Below are 17,626 nucleotides of genomic sequence, written 5' to 3' on the forward strand. Positions count from 1 at the left end.
CGAATGTCCCCCTTTCTGGTCTATATATCCCTCCCTCTGCTGAATTATTTTTATAATTCAAAATGTATCACAAAATGTATTCCCTCCTCAAAGTGATCATCTACTTCAAAACTTTCAAAAATGAAAATGTCTTAACATGAATGCAACATATTATTAGACTATTAATCCCCACTGATGATAGACTTACTGGCCTAAAGGGAAGGTATAGTCACTCATGTAGCCATCCACAGATACAGTTAATAAGGATTCACTTTGCCACATGTATGTGTAACATTAAAACATGATTCATAAAATCATGCCGACAGTTATTTCTTTTAATAGCTTAGTTTGCACTAAAAATGTATGTATAAAGGTTTTAGGCCGCCCTACACTTTATTGTAGGCCCAGTTTATTATGCAACTTCATTTTATACAATATTAGTAGTAGGGGGTCCCTGCTCCGTCTCTCTTTAAGTTAAGGGGTCCTTGGTTTAAAAAACGCCCCTGGCCTAGACCATATATTAATTATATACCTAAAATAGAAATAGCCTATTTTAAACTAAGTAAAGCGCTGTAATGTGAACAGTCTATAGTGCGATTGAACAATAAAATCCAAGCAGCAGTTGCTGGTTGTATTTAGCTGCTACAGAGCTCCAGGACGCCGGCTACCAGCGGCAGTTGTTTAGCTGCCAATAGGTGACTGTGAGCTGGCTACAGGCACAGCCAGATGATGGTCCTATCAGGGGCCGTGGTAGTTAAGTTATGCCAGAAAAAGGGAGCGTCATGCGGCACTGACAGTTAAGTTTAGTAACTAAAACGAGGGTAGTTTAGGAAAAAGATCGTGGTTTGGATTAAAACAATCATGAGGAACGAACGAGCGTTTCCTGGGTGAAAGTATTTTGTTTTCGCCAGCAAAGTGAACACCGCTCCCCGGCTTGAAAGCGCTGTGTTGACCCCACGTTGTGCTATTTCATTTTGAGATTATTTTCCATTAAATATTGAAGTTGATAAATAGGCCTTGAAGTGCTCATATTATGCTTTTTGGCTTTTTCCCTTTCCTTTATTGTGTTATATATCTTTTTTGTGCATGTTATAGGTTTACAAAGTGAAAAAGCCCAAAGTCCACCCCAAAGGGACTTACCATCTCCAACAGAAAACACTGTTCACCATCTGCTCCAAACAGCTCTGTTGTAGTCCAGCCTTTACTTCAGAGACAAACGTGGTCACTTTGTAACACACGTTATAATGCTCGCCTAGCTGCTAGCATGGCACGCCCTTATACTCTGCTTCTGACTGGCTAGTAGTCCTTACCTAGCTACTGCGCATGTGCGACTCCCAACAAAGATGGAACAGAAGTGTGATGCCTCACTCTGTAGCTAAAACAGAGAGCTCAACACACAGGGTGAAAAGAGGAGCTGCAGCAATGTGCAGTACAACAAAAATATGGTGTTTTTTGAAAATTAAACTACGTAAAGCTATTCTGATATTACCTCTAAATACAACTGTGAACCTGAAAATGAGCATAATATGAGGACTTTAAGTGTTTTGACATGGCTGGTCGAGTGGCTTTATCTATAGTATTGGTAGGGGGATTTAATTCTTGCATGTTTTGTTTTGTTGTGCATATGGGCAATGTTCCGGGATACTGTTCCTGTGGTATGAGATATTGTTATATGAGTCGTCAAAGACAGAAAGTGCAGTTTAGAAATTCCCCTCCCTGCCAGTGTGTTAAAATAAAATACATTGAGTTCAATGGAAAAAAAGTTTTTACCCAGACATTTCAAAATAATACATTTTAAAGTTGTAATTGCAATACTGTAATACTGTGACACCGTGATATTTTTGCTCATTTTTTCCAGCTCCTACTACTTTAGCCCCGTCTCTGAGTGCAACGTAGTTTTTCCTGCATGTCTCTACGACGTGTAACGTTAGACAGCCAATCACAATCATTATTAGATCTTGGTAGAAGCATGGTGCATGCCTATTGGCTCAGTCACGCTGATGAGATTTACTCCTTAGGTATTGAAATTGGGTACGGAATGACGAGGTATTTTTCGATACTTTAGAGGCAATTCCATCTGTGCCTAAAAAGTGTCAAATTCGGTACCCAGCGCTATTTGTTACACATGCTGTTTTTACATGTGTGCATGCACGTGTGTCCGTACCAGTGTGGGGTCTCGCCGTGAGATTTATAAGACGGACAGTCAGTCTTCTGCCAAGAGGACTCATACCATAACAACACTCCCCCAATTTATCTGCCATGGAAGTTTGACAAGTTTTAATTGCCAGGCATAGTTGTCTGAGAGCGCAGGGCAGCCCAAAATGTCCCTACCAGCTCCCTCTCTAATTATAAACTTCCTGCTTGAGTAATCACACGTCTTATTGTTTCCTAATTACCATTTTTACAATAAATTAAACACCATGCTGCAGTGAGACAGGCACAGAGCGCTGCATTAATACTGACACACACACACACACACACACACACACACACACACACACACACACACACACACACACACACAGAGCCTTTGGAGAAATCCACCATCCATTCCCTCCCCGCCATCCAATCTCTCTCTCTCTCTCTCTCTCTCTCTCCAATACCTTTCCCAAACATACACACTGTTATTGTTAGCAGTGGTGCTTGTTCATTAATTCTCCTCTTTGCAACATTTTTAAGGTTTTAATTTGCTGTCTTCACAACAATGCGGGTTTCTGCGTAAAGGACAATACTGCGGTGTGACCATTTAATGGCCGTGAAAGGCCCTGGAATTACTCAAAATAGATGTCTTAATGGCAGTCATTCATTCAGCACGCACATTTGCATTCATAAACACTGCGCGTTGCTTGGATTTTGTGTAAATCTGTAAAAGTCATTGAAAAAGGACATTTACAATAACATCAACAGCAGCACCAGCAGTAGCAGCAGCAGAAGGTTTTACAAAGTACAGTTTTATACTACAGTGTCTAATTCAGCCAAACTTGGTAAGGAAGGGGGTCTCCTGCAAAGGTGAAAGACATCATTAGTCTTACACCAGAAGGCTGCACGGCACATCTAAAATACATGTGTAAAGCTGAATAATATTTCATTTTGAAAACTAATCAACAGCTAGATAAAAAAAGAAGAAGAAAAACCTCTCCTTTGTCCAAAGTGCAGTGAAATATTTCCGTCCTGTTCAAGAGACAGAGAGGGGAAGGGGGGGTGGCGGGGGTAGGAGTCTTTGGTAGACAATATGGTCCTGTCATTTTCACATTTTATTTGAAGAGAAAATGAAATACAGTTCTATTAAAAGACAAACACACGTGCATTCTTGCAGCACAGCAAAGACTGATGTTTTTCTGCTCCGAAAACCCAGTTATAGCCGAGTTGACTGCAGTCTTCAGAGTAGACGGCATTGAGCCGAGAACAGGCCCTGGGCCAGTATTTTAGAACCTCTAATCCAGATTACCTCCCCTCCCCTCCCCTCCCATTTATTTCACTATTTCATTGTGTGAGAGAGAAATATAATATTTCAACCAAATGTCATCATCTTGGGTGTAGCATAAACTGTCTTATTATAAAGCGTCTGTTCTGATGTGCCAATTGCTTTAACAAGCACAGAGATTGAATGTGATGTGACTGTGAATGGTGCGAGCTTTATGATTTTGCCTCTGTACAAAATCCTCCTTTCATGGAAGCAGAGTGGAGGAGTGTTTCTGTGGTCCATTTTAGCAAATGTATGCAAGCAAGGAATTTATTTATTATAATTATTTGTGCTGCCACAAAAATAATTTTGCAAATAAATGTAACACTTGCAATATCCCAAGCAATGAAACAATCAATGCAAACCTATTACCTTTGGGATGGAGACAAAGGGCGGTTCTGAGGTGCCCGCCGGCCAATCTGTCCCCGTCTTGGTCGTCGCAGAGGGACCAGGGACAGACGCGTTTTTGTTCTGCATGTTGTCTATCCCGTAACCAAAGGCCTGAATGGCATTTCCTGCAGGGACAGAGATATAAAGTCATTTGTTTTTCACTGCAGTCCCAGCAAGAAGCCAGCTAGCAGACAGACAACTCTAAGTCAACTTCTTGGTCCCCTGCCCAATCTTTGGCAACCGAGGGAGGGCGGAGTTGGAATGGAGTAAAAAAGAAAAGGAGAGCCAGTCTTTTTGCTTCGTCAGTAAGCTTGAGAGTTAAAGTAATCAAAAACAGCAATCAGAGATTTGTTGGGAAATCTGTCACTAAGGGATAAGGATTTTTTTTACAGTCTTACAAACTACCAACTCTGCCGTATGTTTAATATTTTAAGCTGTGCCTTCTTTTTGAATGCCTAACATGTTTATAGTATGCTATCAAAGTAGTGAGTAATTAAATACAAACAACTTTGGTTCATGTCCCCGGCTCATTGCAACAGCCGGTCTCAAATTGCAACATCCTGACCAAATACTGGCATAATGTCCGCACTTGAGATAATGAACCTCCAATTTGTTTGCCGGCAGTTGTACACTCAGAAATGGAATCTTTTAAAAGTAGCAAATCAATCAGCTTAAACAGAAGACAGCAGCCTGTGAATGCATATGAGTGCTTGTGTATCCGCCTGCAGATGTACTGTATGCATGTGTATAATTTTGTGTCTAAGTGCACGTGTGAGTCTGCAAAAATGTGATAAATCCCTGTTCAGTCAGCTTTTCAGCTAGATATGGTAAAATAGGGGCTGAGCACCTTTTCACTGCTCATCCGTTTTTTTAAAACGAAAGGCTTGTTTCTCTTTGTTCAGCCAGAGAGAAGCCAAGGCATGTAATTGCTTGGCAACCACCTCCATTATAAGGTCAGCATGCAGATATGACTTTGAATAGATTCATGTGACTGATCAAATTCAAAACATTCCCAAACAAAGGAGAAATGGCATTTCCCCACCACCGCACAAAGGACAAACAGGAGAGTTTTGGAACACATGCATAATCGGATGGACACAAACACAGTCCTTAGTACTCCCGATGCATGGCCACATAGATTTGCCTGTCACATCCTCTGTCCACCTACACAGTGCTGCACACAAGCACGCATACACCTGCACACTTAACACATACAAAAGCCCCCTTCATGTTTCTCATTCTGTTCGACGCTGGTGATTTTGGCTGCTGCTGGAAAATAAAAAGCACAGAGAGGAACAGAGCTCGCCACTGAAGCCTAACAACTTAAATGCTAGCAGTGAAGAGCTAGTGAAGTACTGCTGAGACATGCAATGTTACGCATCTGTTTGTCAGGGTCGTCCATAGCTCGCCTACATCCTACAGATGCCGTACGATGGGGGAATAAAGTCATAAATCAAACTAGTTGGCTGGAGGGCCTCCACGCAGGATGTTTTACTGCACCCGAATGTTTCACTGAGTGATTAAGCTCATTGCCAATAGCACTTCAATGTTTTAATGACTGGATAAGTTTTCCTTTAACCCCTGGGCGTAGCATGTATTGCCCTACCTGCAGGGACAGATGGAGTAAGAGAAAAGGGAGGAGAGAACTAGAAGAGCAGAGACAGAGGGGAGGAGGGGAATCAAGGTCCAGACTGTGTTTGACGTATTACAATATCCTTTCAGCTGGAATGTTTTATGTTGGCCTCCACACATATTTGACTAAATGTTGAAACTATTCTTCTGTTTTACTTTTCCTTTGCTTGATCTTGTAAGGGGAGAGCGGGGAAGAGAGTGTGGGTAATAAACTATTTGTTTAACACATGGTTTCAATTGCAATGTGCTTTGGGTTGTAGGGGTGAGAATGTGGGGTTGATGGGGGCCACGGGGAGCTGAAAGATAATTTGTCAGATATATATGTATATACTGTAGCACCGTACAGTGAGTGTGTTTTTGTTTGTATTCTCCTCCCTCCTTTTTTCCGCCTGTTCCCCTTGACTGCAGAGAGGAGATGCTGCATTTTGTGTTATTTTTCAAGACGCCTCCTCAGCTCCCAGCCTCATCCCTCATCCTGCACACTCAGCTAAAACGGTACCCCAGCAATCCATTGAAATGGTCTGAAAGCATTATCCCCACAATGGAACATGTTAAAGGCAATGGTGTCTTGTAGCGTTGATGACACTGCTCGCTCCACCATAGCAAGCAAGGAGCTCGCCGTATTTGACTTTCTCAGTGCAAGAAGCATAAGGATGTTTGAGGTAACCACTCTGTCTATCTGCACCCTACGTGTTATACATTAGATGTACAGATGATATATATTTTAGCTTCTACTGTTATTTCATTTGTGCTGGATCTGTTCCTTTTCATGACATTTGTCTGCCGCAAGGGATAAGCCCTTTAACTCTCTCAGATTGAATATGAAAATGACATGCAAATGGTTTCTTTTGTATTAAAGTCCGGGTAGATCTTGCCCAAAGGGGGAATGAGAAGTGATAAGAAATGCCTAGTTTCTGAGAAACTAAGAGCATATAATTCCAACTTAATCAGTGGGGAAGTTGTATCAAACTATGTAGCAGACATTTTCATTGGGAGTACAAGAAGTTTTATCAGTTTTATTTCCTCTTTTGTCATAACCAAATAACAGAAATTGTTTTTTTTGTTTTCTGTTTCATTTAAGTAACATTATTTCATTCAAATTGAAATCAACTGAATTTTCTTTTGACATTTGAATAGCTGGAATGTCTGAAGAGTATCCAACCCGATATGGAGACTCGAGTTTGAGACACGGACACGAGTCGCACTTAAGTCGCCAGTGGTGGAAGAGGTACTTAAGTACAAGTACCAGAGGTGGGAGTAAGTCACACATGTGCAAGTCACAAGCAAGTCTGAAGTGTTAACCTTCAAGAGCAAGCAAGTCTCAAGTCACTGTGGTGAGAATCAAGCAAGTCAAGTCGAGTCACTGCTATAGATCAAGCAAGTCACAAGTCAAGTCATACAAAAAATTGCCGTCAATGTTAGCTAAAAGACACATTCACGTGACGTTACCATTGTTTGTGTTGCTTGAAATGACGGATAAAGTTGGCTGTTGTGTTTGTCGTGTCCGTAATTTTGGAGTTGCAATCCTTGCACACAGCTATTCTTTTTTTTGAACGAGCATCGACTACAAACTCCTTAAATCCGATTTTCACTTTTTTGAGCATAATCCCTTCCATGACGGCTGCCTCCTATGTTTGCCTCTGCTGGTCTGCCGCGCTCTGGAAGGTTGCCTAGCAACATGGCAGGGTGGCGCGTATAGCACAAAGATGTTCCAAAAACAAAACGTAACTCCTCAATACCTTGAAAAAAAGAATACGGCCTGGCTAGTACGCTAATAAAAAGTCAAGTCCTTTTTAAGTCATCTGTCTCAAGTCAAAGTCGATTCGAGTCATTTCTCAATGTTAGTCAAGCAAGTCTCAAGTCCTCAAATAGGCGGCTCGAGTCAGACTCGAGTCAAGTCGTGCGACTCAAGTCCCCCACCTCTGACAAGTACTAATACCACACTGTAAAAATACTCTGTTACAAGTAAAAGTCCTGCATTAAAAATGTTAGCTAAGTATCATCGGGAAATGTATGTAAAGTATTAAAAGTAAAAGTACTCGATGCAGAAAAGTCCTCACATTTTAGAAACTGGAAACAATCAAAACAGTTCTGTCAAATGTTTAATGGGCTAATCAATTAAGCTGTACCTGTAGGCATGTACATTGTTGGGTAGTTTAATTTATAATAAAAACAGATTTTATAAACTACATGTGTTTTGTGTGCAAAAATCTTAATCTGTTAAGTAACTAGTAACTAAAGCTGTCAGATTAATGTAGTGGAGTAAAAAGTACAATATTTCTCTCTGAAATGTAGCGGAGTAGAAGTAGAAAGTGGCATGAAAAGAAAAGACTCAAGTACCTCAACATTTGTACTTAAGTACAGTACTTAAGTAAATGTACTTAGTTATATTCCACCACTGTAAGATGCACACATAGTGACTTCAGACTTGACTTGAGACTCGCCCTCAAAAGACTGCAGACTCAACTCGGACTCGAAATGCGGGACTTGTGAACAATCTTTATTTTAACCTTTGTGTTGTCTTCCAGTCAAATTTGACCCGGTCTGTTTTGCCTGTAGTATAAAGTATCACCCAATTCTGTGTTACATTTTCTTAGCCAACTTCATTCCAACTTATTACTACTAGTTTTACACTTGTTTTCAAAAGTCATGGTCAATAAACCCAATTCATATTAAATTATGCCTACATTTTTAGTAAAAAAACCCCCAGAAATTAATAATTATTATTGTTTTTTTTTAGTTAATAGTTAAAGGACAATTCCGGCGCAAAACAAACCTAGGGGTTATTAACAGATGTGTACCCACTCTGTCGCTCTCTGGGACATGTTTTCATGCGAATTGAATGTGTTTGTAGCTTGAAAGATGCTAGCGTGGACCGCTGACTAGCTTACAACGCTAGTATTTGGGGCACAGGGAAAGTAAAAACAAATCGCCATTTATACTACTAAAAAGGCTCAAAATATCACCACACTTCAACGGTAGCATAATGAGGGTCCCTATGTTAACTGAAGCATTGAGAACTTTGTAAGTGTACAGACAGTTTATTGAACGAAGAGCTGCGGGAGCTCCGTGAAAGGGCTACGAGAGAGAGAGAGCTACCGGTAGTCAATGCCGCAACCCAGCCTCTTACTTCGGGAAACTGGTGGTGTACCTGCGGACATTGTGAAGCTATGGACACCGAACAGGAGTGTCTGTCTTGCACGGAGTGGGACCTGTTGTGTCGTGACACCCAAGAGACGCAGTGTTTTGTACAGTCTGAAGATTTCCCCTCTCTGATAAACAGGGCTGTACTTGAAATTTTTTTCCATGTCCCGAACAGTGTTGCCAACTTAGCGACTTTGTTTCAAAAAAGCGACTAGCGATAAATCTGGCGACTTTCTGTAGAAAAGTCGCCAGTATTGTCCAGCGAGCACGCAAGGTATTTCTCTTCTGTAGCCACCAAAACAGTCTTCTGTTCTGTGACTGAGGAGCAGCGGAGCAGCCTCTCCCCTCTCTCCTCATGTGCAGCAGCACTGCGCACAGTGCGCAGGCAGTTAGAAGGGGAAGGGTATGGAACATAGAGGGGGACAGGGTGTGGTAGGAGAGACAGCAGGACGCGATGGGAGAAAGACTCCGCTGAGCTGGCCTGGCCCTGGGCAAGCCAGCCTTCTTTGATAATTCTTTATCGATCTTTCCCTCCCTTTGTAGAATTATTTTTTTTTTTACTTCAAAGATAGGCTACCTAAGTAATAATTATAAGGTAAAATAAATTCCTGTATTGAATTTGTGATTATTTGGCTAAAGAGTTATATTTCTTTCTAGCTACCTTGCTGACACAACCACTAAGCTTTATACAAATGATTGCGTAATGACGTCACAGATATGCAACTGAGCGTATGACGTCATCTAGCGACTTTTAGCGACTTTTGGAGCTGGTGCTAGCGACTTTCATTGGAAAAGAGTTGGCAACACTGGTCCCGAAAATAAATTGGAGACGGCGACCCAGACCGGAGGGACCAGCTGGACAGTTATCCACTGAGTAAGTACACTAGACAAGTTATGCAGAGTGTGATTATTTCAGATATATTGAGCAAATTGCTTTTGATTTTAGTTTGCATCTCCAGCTGTAAGTCATGACTGGTTTTCAAGACAGCGGCGGCATGTAAACATGAACGTGAGTGTCTTTATAATGTATTTTTTCAATAAACTGTCTGTACACTTACATAGTTCTCAATGCTTCGGTTAACATTTAGGGACCCTCATTATGCTACCGTTGAAGTTTGGTGATATTTTGAGCCTTTTTAGTGGTATAAATAGCGATTTGTTTTTACTTTCCCTGTGCCCTGAATAGTAGCGTTGTAAGCTAGTCAGCGGTCCGCGCTAGCGTCTTTCAAGCTACAAACACATTCAATTAGCATGAAAACATGTCCCAGAGAGCGACAGAGTGGGTACACATCTGTTAATAACACCTAGGTTCGTTTTGCGCCGGAATTGTCCTTTAAGATCAGAGGAACGTATGTTGATGCATAATTACAGCCTATTTCGTGTATGGAACTATCCATGTTTTTTGGGGACAATTTGGTTGAAAGAAACCCATATTTTTGATATAGAAACTTTGAAAAGGGGTCAAATTTGACCTGAGGACAACGCAATGTCTGATGAGATGAATGTTATTCCCCTCCCTGCGTTATCTCTAACCCACCTACGTTAACACGTAATATGCAACGTGAGAGAGGAAAACAAACATGTCGACCACACCAGCAGCTGCTGTTCCAACAAGAGTAACTACCGCATCACATGCTTGTGCTCTTATCAATATTATATGACTGCTGGGGCCAATATCTGTTTCAAAAGCCATTTCAGATGCATGCAGAGTATCGGGATGGCTCACTTAGGCATGTGTTATCCGTAAAGTAACGCAGGAAGTTCAGACATTCCTCTTCTTGATTTCCGCTCCCCTTGCAGGTGCACCACGGGGAGATGGTCCAGTTGGAGAAGCTGCTGTCGACGTAGTTGGGAGTCATGTCTGTCCCTGTGAGGGCATCCACACACAAATACATATACAAATTAGTTATAGGTCACTAATGGACAATAATGGACTACATTATTTTGGAAATAGTATATAAAATGGAAAACAAAATGTTAGTCATAGGAATAGGTTTGCACTTTTTGAGTAATACGGAAAGGTGAAGCATTCTGTAATGCTTTATTTTAGATGCAAAGAGGCCATTACGTTGTGAATTTTTTGCAAAGTAGGTGCTTTAGGAAGTGTGTGTGTGTGTGTGTGTGTGTGTGTGCTGTTTGAATATAGCACTACTGTACCAAACATTTCACTTTTCAAATGTGTCTCTGTGTCGATGCTTTCAGCTGGAGTCAGGGGTGTTAGATGCACTTTGTGTAGCATTTTCCAGAGAAATCCAGGAAGCGCCATGGCATTTTATCACTTCATACTGCACCACTGGAGGCAGTGACTGACACTGAAATATGGACACTTCAGCAAGCACTATGCAAAAACGTTATTTTATGTAAATTTGAATTTGGAACTCTTCGTGAGCTCTCTGATGCCGACGCAACATTACCAAGGTGCTGTTATCAAACGTTGGCTGGGGTTGAAATGCATGTACCAGTCCGGGCACATTGTTTAAGCAACATTTACTATGAGCAAACAGATGGTCATCAAGTGTTTTAATCAAGTAAATATTCTCTCTGTGCCCCTCCTGCCTAATTACTTCTAGTAGTGACCTGATGTCCAGTGTGCTGGGGGAGATTTATGCCAGGAGGGAAAAAAACTCATCATGAGGAGCTCATGATAAAAGTTTTTAAAAAAAAACCCACTGTCTATAACCACTTTATCACACCATGGATCTGAAATTATAGAAAATGATTGTGGGATTTGGAGGTACTAGTGAAACAGTTGTACATTTTCTTTACAACTTGCACATTAAGTTTATCTATATCTATTGAAACAGTTATACATTTTATTTCCAAATTGTATATATTTTAAATATTGCTCGTGTAGTATTCTATTGTTATTTCATGTATATTGTTTCCTATTATTTAATGTTTACTCTGTATGTGTGCTGTGTGTCTGATATTTTGCTGCTGCAACACCGTTATTTCCCATTTTTTGGGATCAATAAAAATCAATCAATCTATCAATCTATCAATCTATCTATCTAAATGTAGGGCTGCAACCAGGGGAGCCTGGCCTGGCACCCTTTAAAGTAATTTTAGAATTAGAATAGAAAAAAAAAAACTACTTCTACTAAGCCACAGGGCCATTACTACAAAAATGAGTTGGTATTACAAATTAAATAAGATATTTTTCTATGGAAAAGCAGACCTTTAAAAAATGCAGTATCAATTAATGTGGAAATTAGAGATTCATGCGATTTTTACTAATGGCTGACGAGCACTATTTTCTGAAAATGGCTCAGAATTATTTTCTGAATGATCTAGGCATCTGGATTCTGGGTTTCGTCTCACGATGCTGTGATATTCCTAGAGCAGATTGAACTCCTTAGCTCACAATAGATTAACACAGAATGAAGCGTAGTGTAAGTTCAGGCAGGTCACAGGGTCAAGCTCGGCTATTATCTCAGCCTATAGCTGAGAGTTCCTAAGCCAGCACACCAGCTGATGGCTCAGCTGATTCCCTCTTTTGATTGGATTTCCAAATAGTGCGCTCTAATTAAACTGCTTTTCCCAGCCTACCTTGCTGCATCTCTGCTAGCGCTTGCAACCCACCTCCACCCTAGCTCCTCCTTTTAAATTCATGTTGTCTGACTTAATCAATGTCGTGTCTCTGTAATTGATGCTGCTCTGTTCTGTACCCTATGGGGATCCTGCACTGCTGCTCTCCCCGCTTAAGGCTTTCCATACATGCACATGGAAGGGCAGGGAGGTGTGCTCTCCCTGCCTCATGCTTTCCACGTATGCACGTGGAAGTGCGTGGAGGCCCTAGAACAGAGGCATACAGCCAAATACAAATTGCAGATGAATGAATCTATTTTGACAGCTATTATTTTTTAGGGGTGCTGGCTGCAACTAACAAATATTTTCATTGTAGAATAATCTGTCTCTGTCGATTATTTTCTTGATTAATCGATCAGTCTTTTGGTTTATAAAATGTCATAGTATGGGGTAAAATATTGATCAGTGTTTCCCAGAGCACAAGATGATGTCCTCAAATGTCTTTGTTTTTTGTTTACTGTCATAGAGGAGTGAAGACACTAGAAAAGATTCACTTTTGATTTCATAAAAAATGAAACCGATTAATCGATTATCAAAATAGATGCCGATTAATTTAATATTTGACGAACCAATCGATTTATCTTTGCAGCTCTAGGTAAATGTGCATCAAACACACTCTCACTCCATCACAGTGTCCCCAACAGCCCCGGCTGTACTGACCGATGAGTCTTGCGTAGGAGGCCAAGCAGGCTTGATGATTGTCTTGGTTGGGACAGGTGCTCACTGTCTGCGGAGTCACCCAGCAGTTCACCATGTAATCAGCCAGCCTCGACCTGCACAACAAACATGAAGCACAGCACAGACAGACAAAAATGGAGAGGCAGGGGCTTAGTCACAAGCAAACGACACATGAACACAAATACACAAATTCAAAGCACAGGGGCCTAATTCCTTGGCACCGTTTTTTACTCTGAAGCATCTGCCAATTGGGACCAACATTCAACTGGGAAAGTATATGCAGCATCTGTTTCTGGGCTGCTACAACAGGCGTCCTGAATGGCAAACCAGGGCTCACTCACACCTCAGTACCAACAATCCAACACGTCCTCCAAACCATATGACAATATGGGTTGTTTATTGGTCTTTGGTGTTTTTTGCCCCCAACGTCTCCTCCCAGGCAGCGTGGCAATGGTTATGTTTAGGGTTAAGGTTAGGGTTAGCTGCCTGGAAGGCGCCCTTGGAGGTAAAAAACACCATCGAGCTTGTTTATTCCTATCCTCTAATACGACCCAAAGGAGCGTTTTTCGTCCATATGTCTAAACCAGAGAAAGTCGGTTTCAAACACGTCCTTAACATTGTGAAACGGTCGGTTAGGTTTAGGCGCAAAAACTACTCGGTTATGTTTAGAAAAATATCATGGTTTGGGTGAAAAATCAGACGTTAAGCATGTGGCCCTAAATCAGGGAGAAAATTCTGTGTGCCGAGATGTAAAACAAACTTATTTTAGACTTATTTTATCGTTTATCCCAACGTCTATCAAGCTGCTGAACTCCAATAGTAAATATTAGCACAACAGAGCAAAAGTGCAATAAATACACCAGTTACTATTACAGTCACTTTTTAAGATGTAGTATTGTCTGTACATTCATATGTGTCCTTCCTTTATGTCCTAAGATGCTTCGTTGATCTTATGATCTTATGTATATGTTTTTATTTCGATTTTATGTCAATTTTAGAATGCTTTTTCTGTTACATGTTTGTGTTGTGAAGCAACAGATTGTAGCACTAAGCCCAAGACAAATTTACCCTCGGGGACAATAAAGTGTATTCTATTCTAAAGGTGATGTAACTCTGTTTGTTCCTTAAAGTTACTTTTAGTTTTAAACGGGACACAAATCCTTGTTTTTTTGATTCCGCCATAATTATTACAGCCACTAGAAATGTAAAGATGAGTTGTAATTGTTACTTGAACAAATGACCTATGGGTGCCTTTTTTCGGGGGAGGACAGTTTTCAACAAGCTATTTACTATTTTCACGCTTGCAACATAAACCCAGCGGTAGTGCATTTGTGTAAGGATGAAAACAAAAGAGATCATATGCCTCTCATTTGGCCGTGGCTTCCAAAGTTTTATCCTGGTCATCTCGACCGTCTCCCAAACTCACTTTCCCCACAAACAAAATGGAAATAGTATGTTTGTTTTTAGTGTGCGTTTGTGATCACAGCTTTAAGTCTGTGGAGAGCCCCAGGGTGGCATTGCTAATCCACTTAAGTAGCATTTTTGGGAGTAGCGTGTGCAAAGTTGCTTTGTCTGTACTGTTCACATCACAGCTGCCCACTAAGTGAATCACAATCCATTGCACATTTCTCTCTCTCTTCCTCTCTGCCATCACTAATGCTTTCTGACCTGGTCTGACCACTTTTTGCAGCCATAAGTTCAAAGGTACTGTAACATTCCCCAGGCTGTCTTGTCCTCAGTGAACACTAACACGCACGCACGCACGCACAAACACACACACACACACACACACACACACACACACACACACACACACACACACACAAAGTAAGTGCAGTTGACTGAATGTGTTCTCTGGTTTCCAGTTGGTTGCCAATTTTCGGTCAACTTCATGCCTGATAAACAACAGTTGGCTTGGCTCATTTGTGATATCCGCCCTGATAGCTTCCTTTTCTTCTCTAAAGGACGCCATGGGGGAAGTTTTCAACACATCATTGTCCGATTATTGTGAGACATTTTAATGTAATTACCATAAAGACATAAATTGCCAGTTTTTATCTGGAGCCAGTGGTGTTGGCACTGCTTGTTTCCAGAGGTGGAAAGTAACGAAATACATTTACTCACGTTGCTGTATTGAGTAGTTTTGTTGTGTATTTTATATTTTTCAGTTTTTAAAATGGTTATTTTAAAATGTACTTGATTACGTTTTGAGGGAAGTATTGTATTTCGCTACATTACAAATCCCATCCGTTACAGAGTAAAAAAAAAACTTTGACTAACGAAAACCGAAAGGAAGAAAACAAATCGCGCCCGGAACAACTACACCAGAGCTGGGCATTCTTTTTTTGTGTGAACGTATGCAGCATCTTCTTCTCTGGTTGCAAGTCACAAATAAAAAAAGAAGTAGAAGAAGAACTGCAGGGTCGGATGGTCGGACCTTCTTTTACTGTCTATGGGACTCTGACCTATGGCTCTGGTCGGCAAGCCGCGAACTGAGTGGGAGATGTTAGCATGGACGTGAATGAGCTGTTATCCCTCAAAAATGTCAACACATTGGAAAGAAAGGTTGATACAGAGTGCTGAGTTTTTAACCAAACATGGACTTCTAAGTATTATTTACTGAAGTCAAAGGTAAAGCCGTGTGCTTAGTTTGCGGAGAACAGATCGCTGTGTTTAAGGATTATAATTTGAATCGCCACTACAATACTAAACACACAGAGAAATACAACAACTTGACTGATGCAGAGCGGCCACACACATCTGAAGCTTTGCAAAAGCAACAATGCATCCAGGGATGCAGCAGTCAAGACCAGCTTTGTGATATCCCACAAAATCGCCAAAAACAGTAAGCCATTTTCTGAAGGGGGGTTTATTAAAGAGTGTTTGGTGGACTCTGCTGCGCTAATATACCCAGAGAAAAAAGAGACGTTTGAGAACGTGCAGCCTGACATAAAATTAATATTGAGCAGAATTGAGTTGAGCCTATTGGTCCGGCCCTACACAACAGTCCCTGTTTCTCATGTGGCCCCTTGGGAAAATTAATTGCCCACCCCTGCTGTAGGACAACGTATGTAGGAGACTGGCTAAATTAATTCACATACATCTAATTTGCTCATACGGGCTACTTGGGTGTGTAGAAGCCAGCTGCTAGTCTGGGCTGTGAACATTAGGGTCTAACCATAGACTGTTAATTATAATTATTAATATTAACAGTCTATGGGTCTAACCCATTTATAGAGTCGAAACACATGATTTGGCCTTGATTTGCATTTTAACTGTTTATGTTTGTGAAGAAAAGAAGGATGGCCCTCAGAACTAACAACGTATGGTACTTTCACTTTCAATTGATTGTTTGAAAACGTTTTATGGGATGGTCTGAACTAAAATTGCACATTATACCTTTCTAAGGGTCTTAAATGTCATGTGTGACATGTGTTATGTTGTTATTACATGTGTATACATTTGTAAAGATGTTTATACATTTGTATACATTTTTCTTTAATTAAAAACAAAATAGTTTTGGATTTATGACATTTTCTAACCTGGTTTTTCCATTCGTCTGACAGAGCAGCTACACTGTTGTGCTTTTCAGCAATGCAGCTGTCCATACCAGACATATAACAGCTTGTATCTCTTTCCCTCACCTCATTTTCTTTCTCATTCCTTTTCTATGCAAGGTGAAGACAAGGTGTAAAATAAAATGCACCTTCATTGGTGTCACAGAAACAGTATCCTCTTTGCAAATGTTCTTCCATTAAGCAATCTAGGAGACTTCTGACAAAATGCAAATTCCCATAATGTCTCAAGCCTTTTCCAGGTGATATTCTATTTTACCTACAGTAAGTAATTATCCCAATGATCAAAAATATCAGGTGATAATAATCACTTCATGGGATATAGCACCTTTAGATACATATTTTCACACAGAATAATGGCAGTACTGACAACATACAGTATGTGAATTGTACATTTGCATATATTTTCAAATTCACATATTCACATATATTAGCAAAACTGTCAAGCATACGACTTTTTGACCTATTATCTAGTAATTTAATTGAACCGTAGTTAGGGAGACATTTTGACAGATGCATCTACAGCATTGTATGCACTGATTAAGAGATTCATATTAAACAGTGCTGATGCTGCACAACGCTGCATGCCACAGGAGCCTAAACAGGTGGAATGTTAATGTCACAGACATATACATACTGCCTTGTTTTTTAAATATGCATTGTGGCTGTATCACTTATTATACCTTCTATGGTGGCGCTACTTGATGATACTTATTCATAATTTTGTGACTTTTTCTTAAGGTTCCGAAGTAATTGGATTGGATGAGATGCATTGTAATAAGAGATACTGAGCCTTTACCTGCATGTTTATTTGCAAACACTGAATCTATTGCTTTCGGCAGGAGGGACATTGTCATTCAGGAAACTGAGAGAGGAAGGTACATGTGGCTGTAATACTGTCTATCAGAGAGAGAGAGAGAGAGAGAGAGAGAGAGAGAGAGAGAGAGAGAGAGAGAGAGAGTTCTTCTGTTGTTGCAGCAAGTTAAAGAACAATGTGCTTACAGTTATGCTGCATCTCAACTGCGAATAAAGACAGCAGAGACAAGCCGATTCGGCTGAGGGGGAATATGGGGTGAAGAGGTTGCAATCTTTCTGTCTCTCTGTCTGTGTGTGTGTCTCTCTATCTCTCTCTCTCGCTGTCTTTCACTAAAGCAGAGATGCAGCCAGTGTGGTGTGA

The 17,626-nt window shown here is 40.7% G+C and overlaps 1 protein-coding gene across 1 annotated transcript in view; it reads right to left on the bottom strand.

The window, feature by feature from the left end:
• The window catches only part of LOC116054422 (GDNF family receptor alpha-2), a 76,345-nt gene that overhangs the window by 4,077 nt on the left and 54,642 nt on the right, over window positions 1-17,626 (bottom strand). The window contains exons 5-7 of the mRNA XM_031305976.2: window positions 12,857-12,969; window positions 10,335-10,475; window positions 3,815-3,957 (exon numbers count right to left, since the gene is read on the bottom strand). Coding sequence (XP_031161836.1) covers window positions 3,815-3,957; window positions 10,335-10,475; window positions 12,857-12,969 — 397 coding nt within the window. The remainder of the gene's footprint in view (window positions 1-3,814; window positions 3,958-10,334; window positions 10,476-12,856; window positions 12,970-17,626) is intronic.

The sequence above is a fragment of the Sander lucioperca genome, chromosome 2 (genome assembly GCF_008315115.2).
Source record: "Sander lucioperca isolate FBNREF2018 chromosome 2, SLUC_FBN_1.2, whole genome shotgun sequence".
In the NCBI taxonomy this organism is placed as follows: Eukaryota; Metazoa; Chordata; class Actinopteri; order Perciformes; family Percidae; genus Sander; species Sander lucioperca.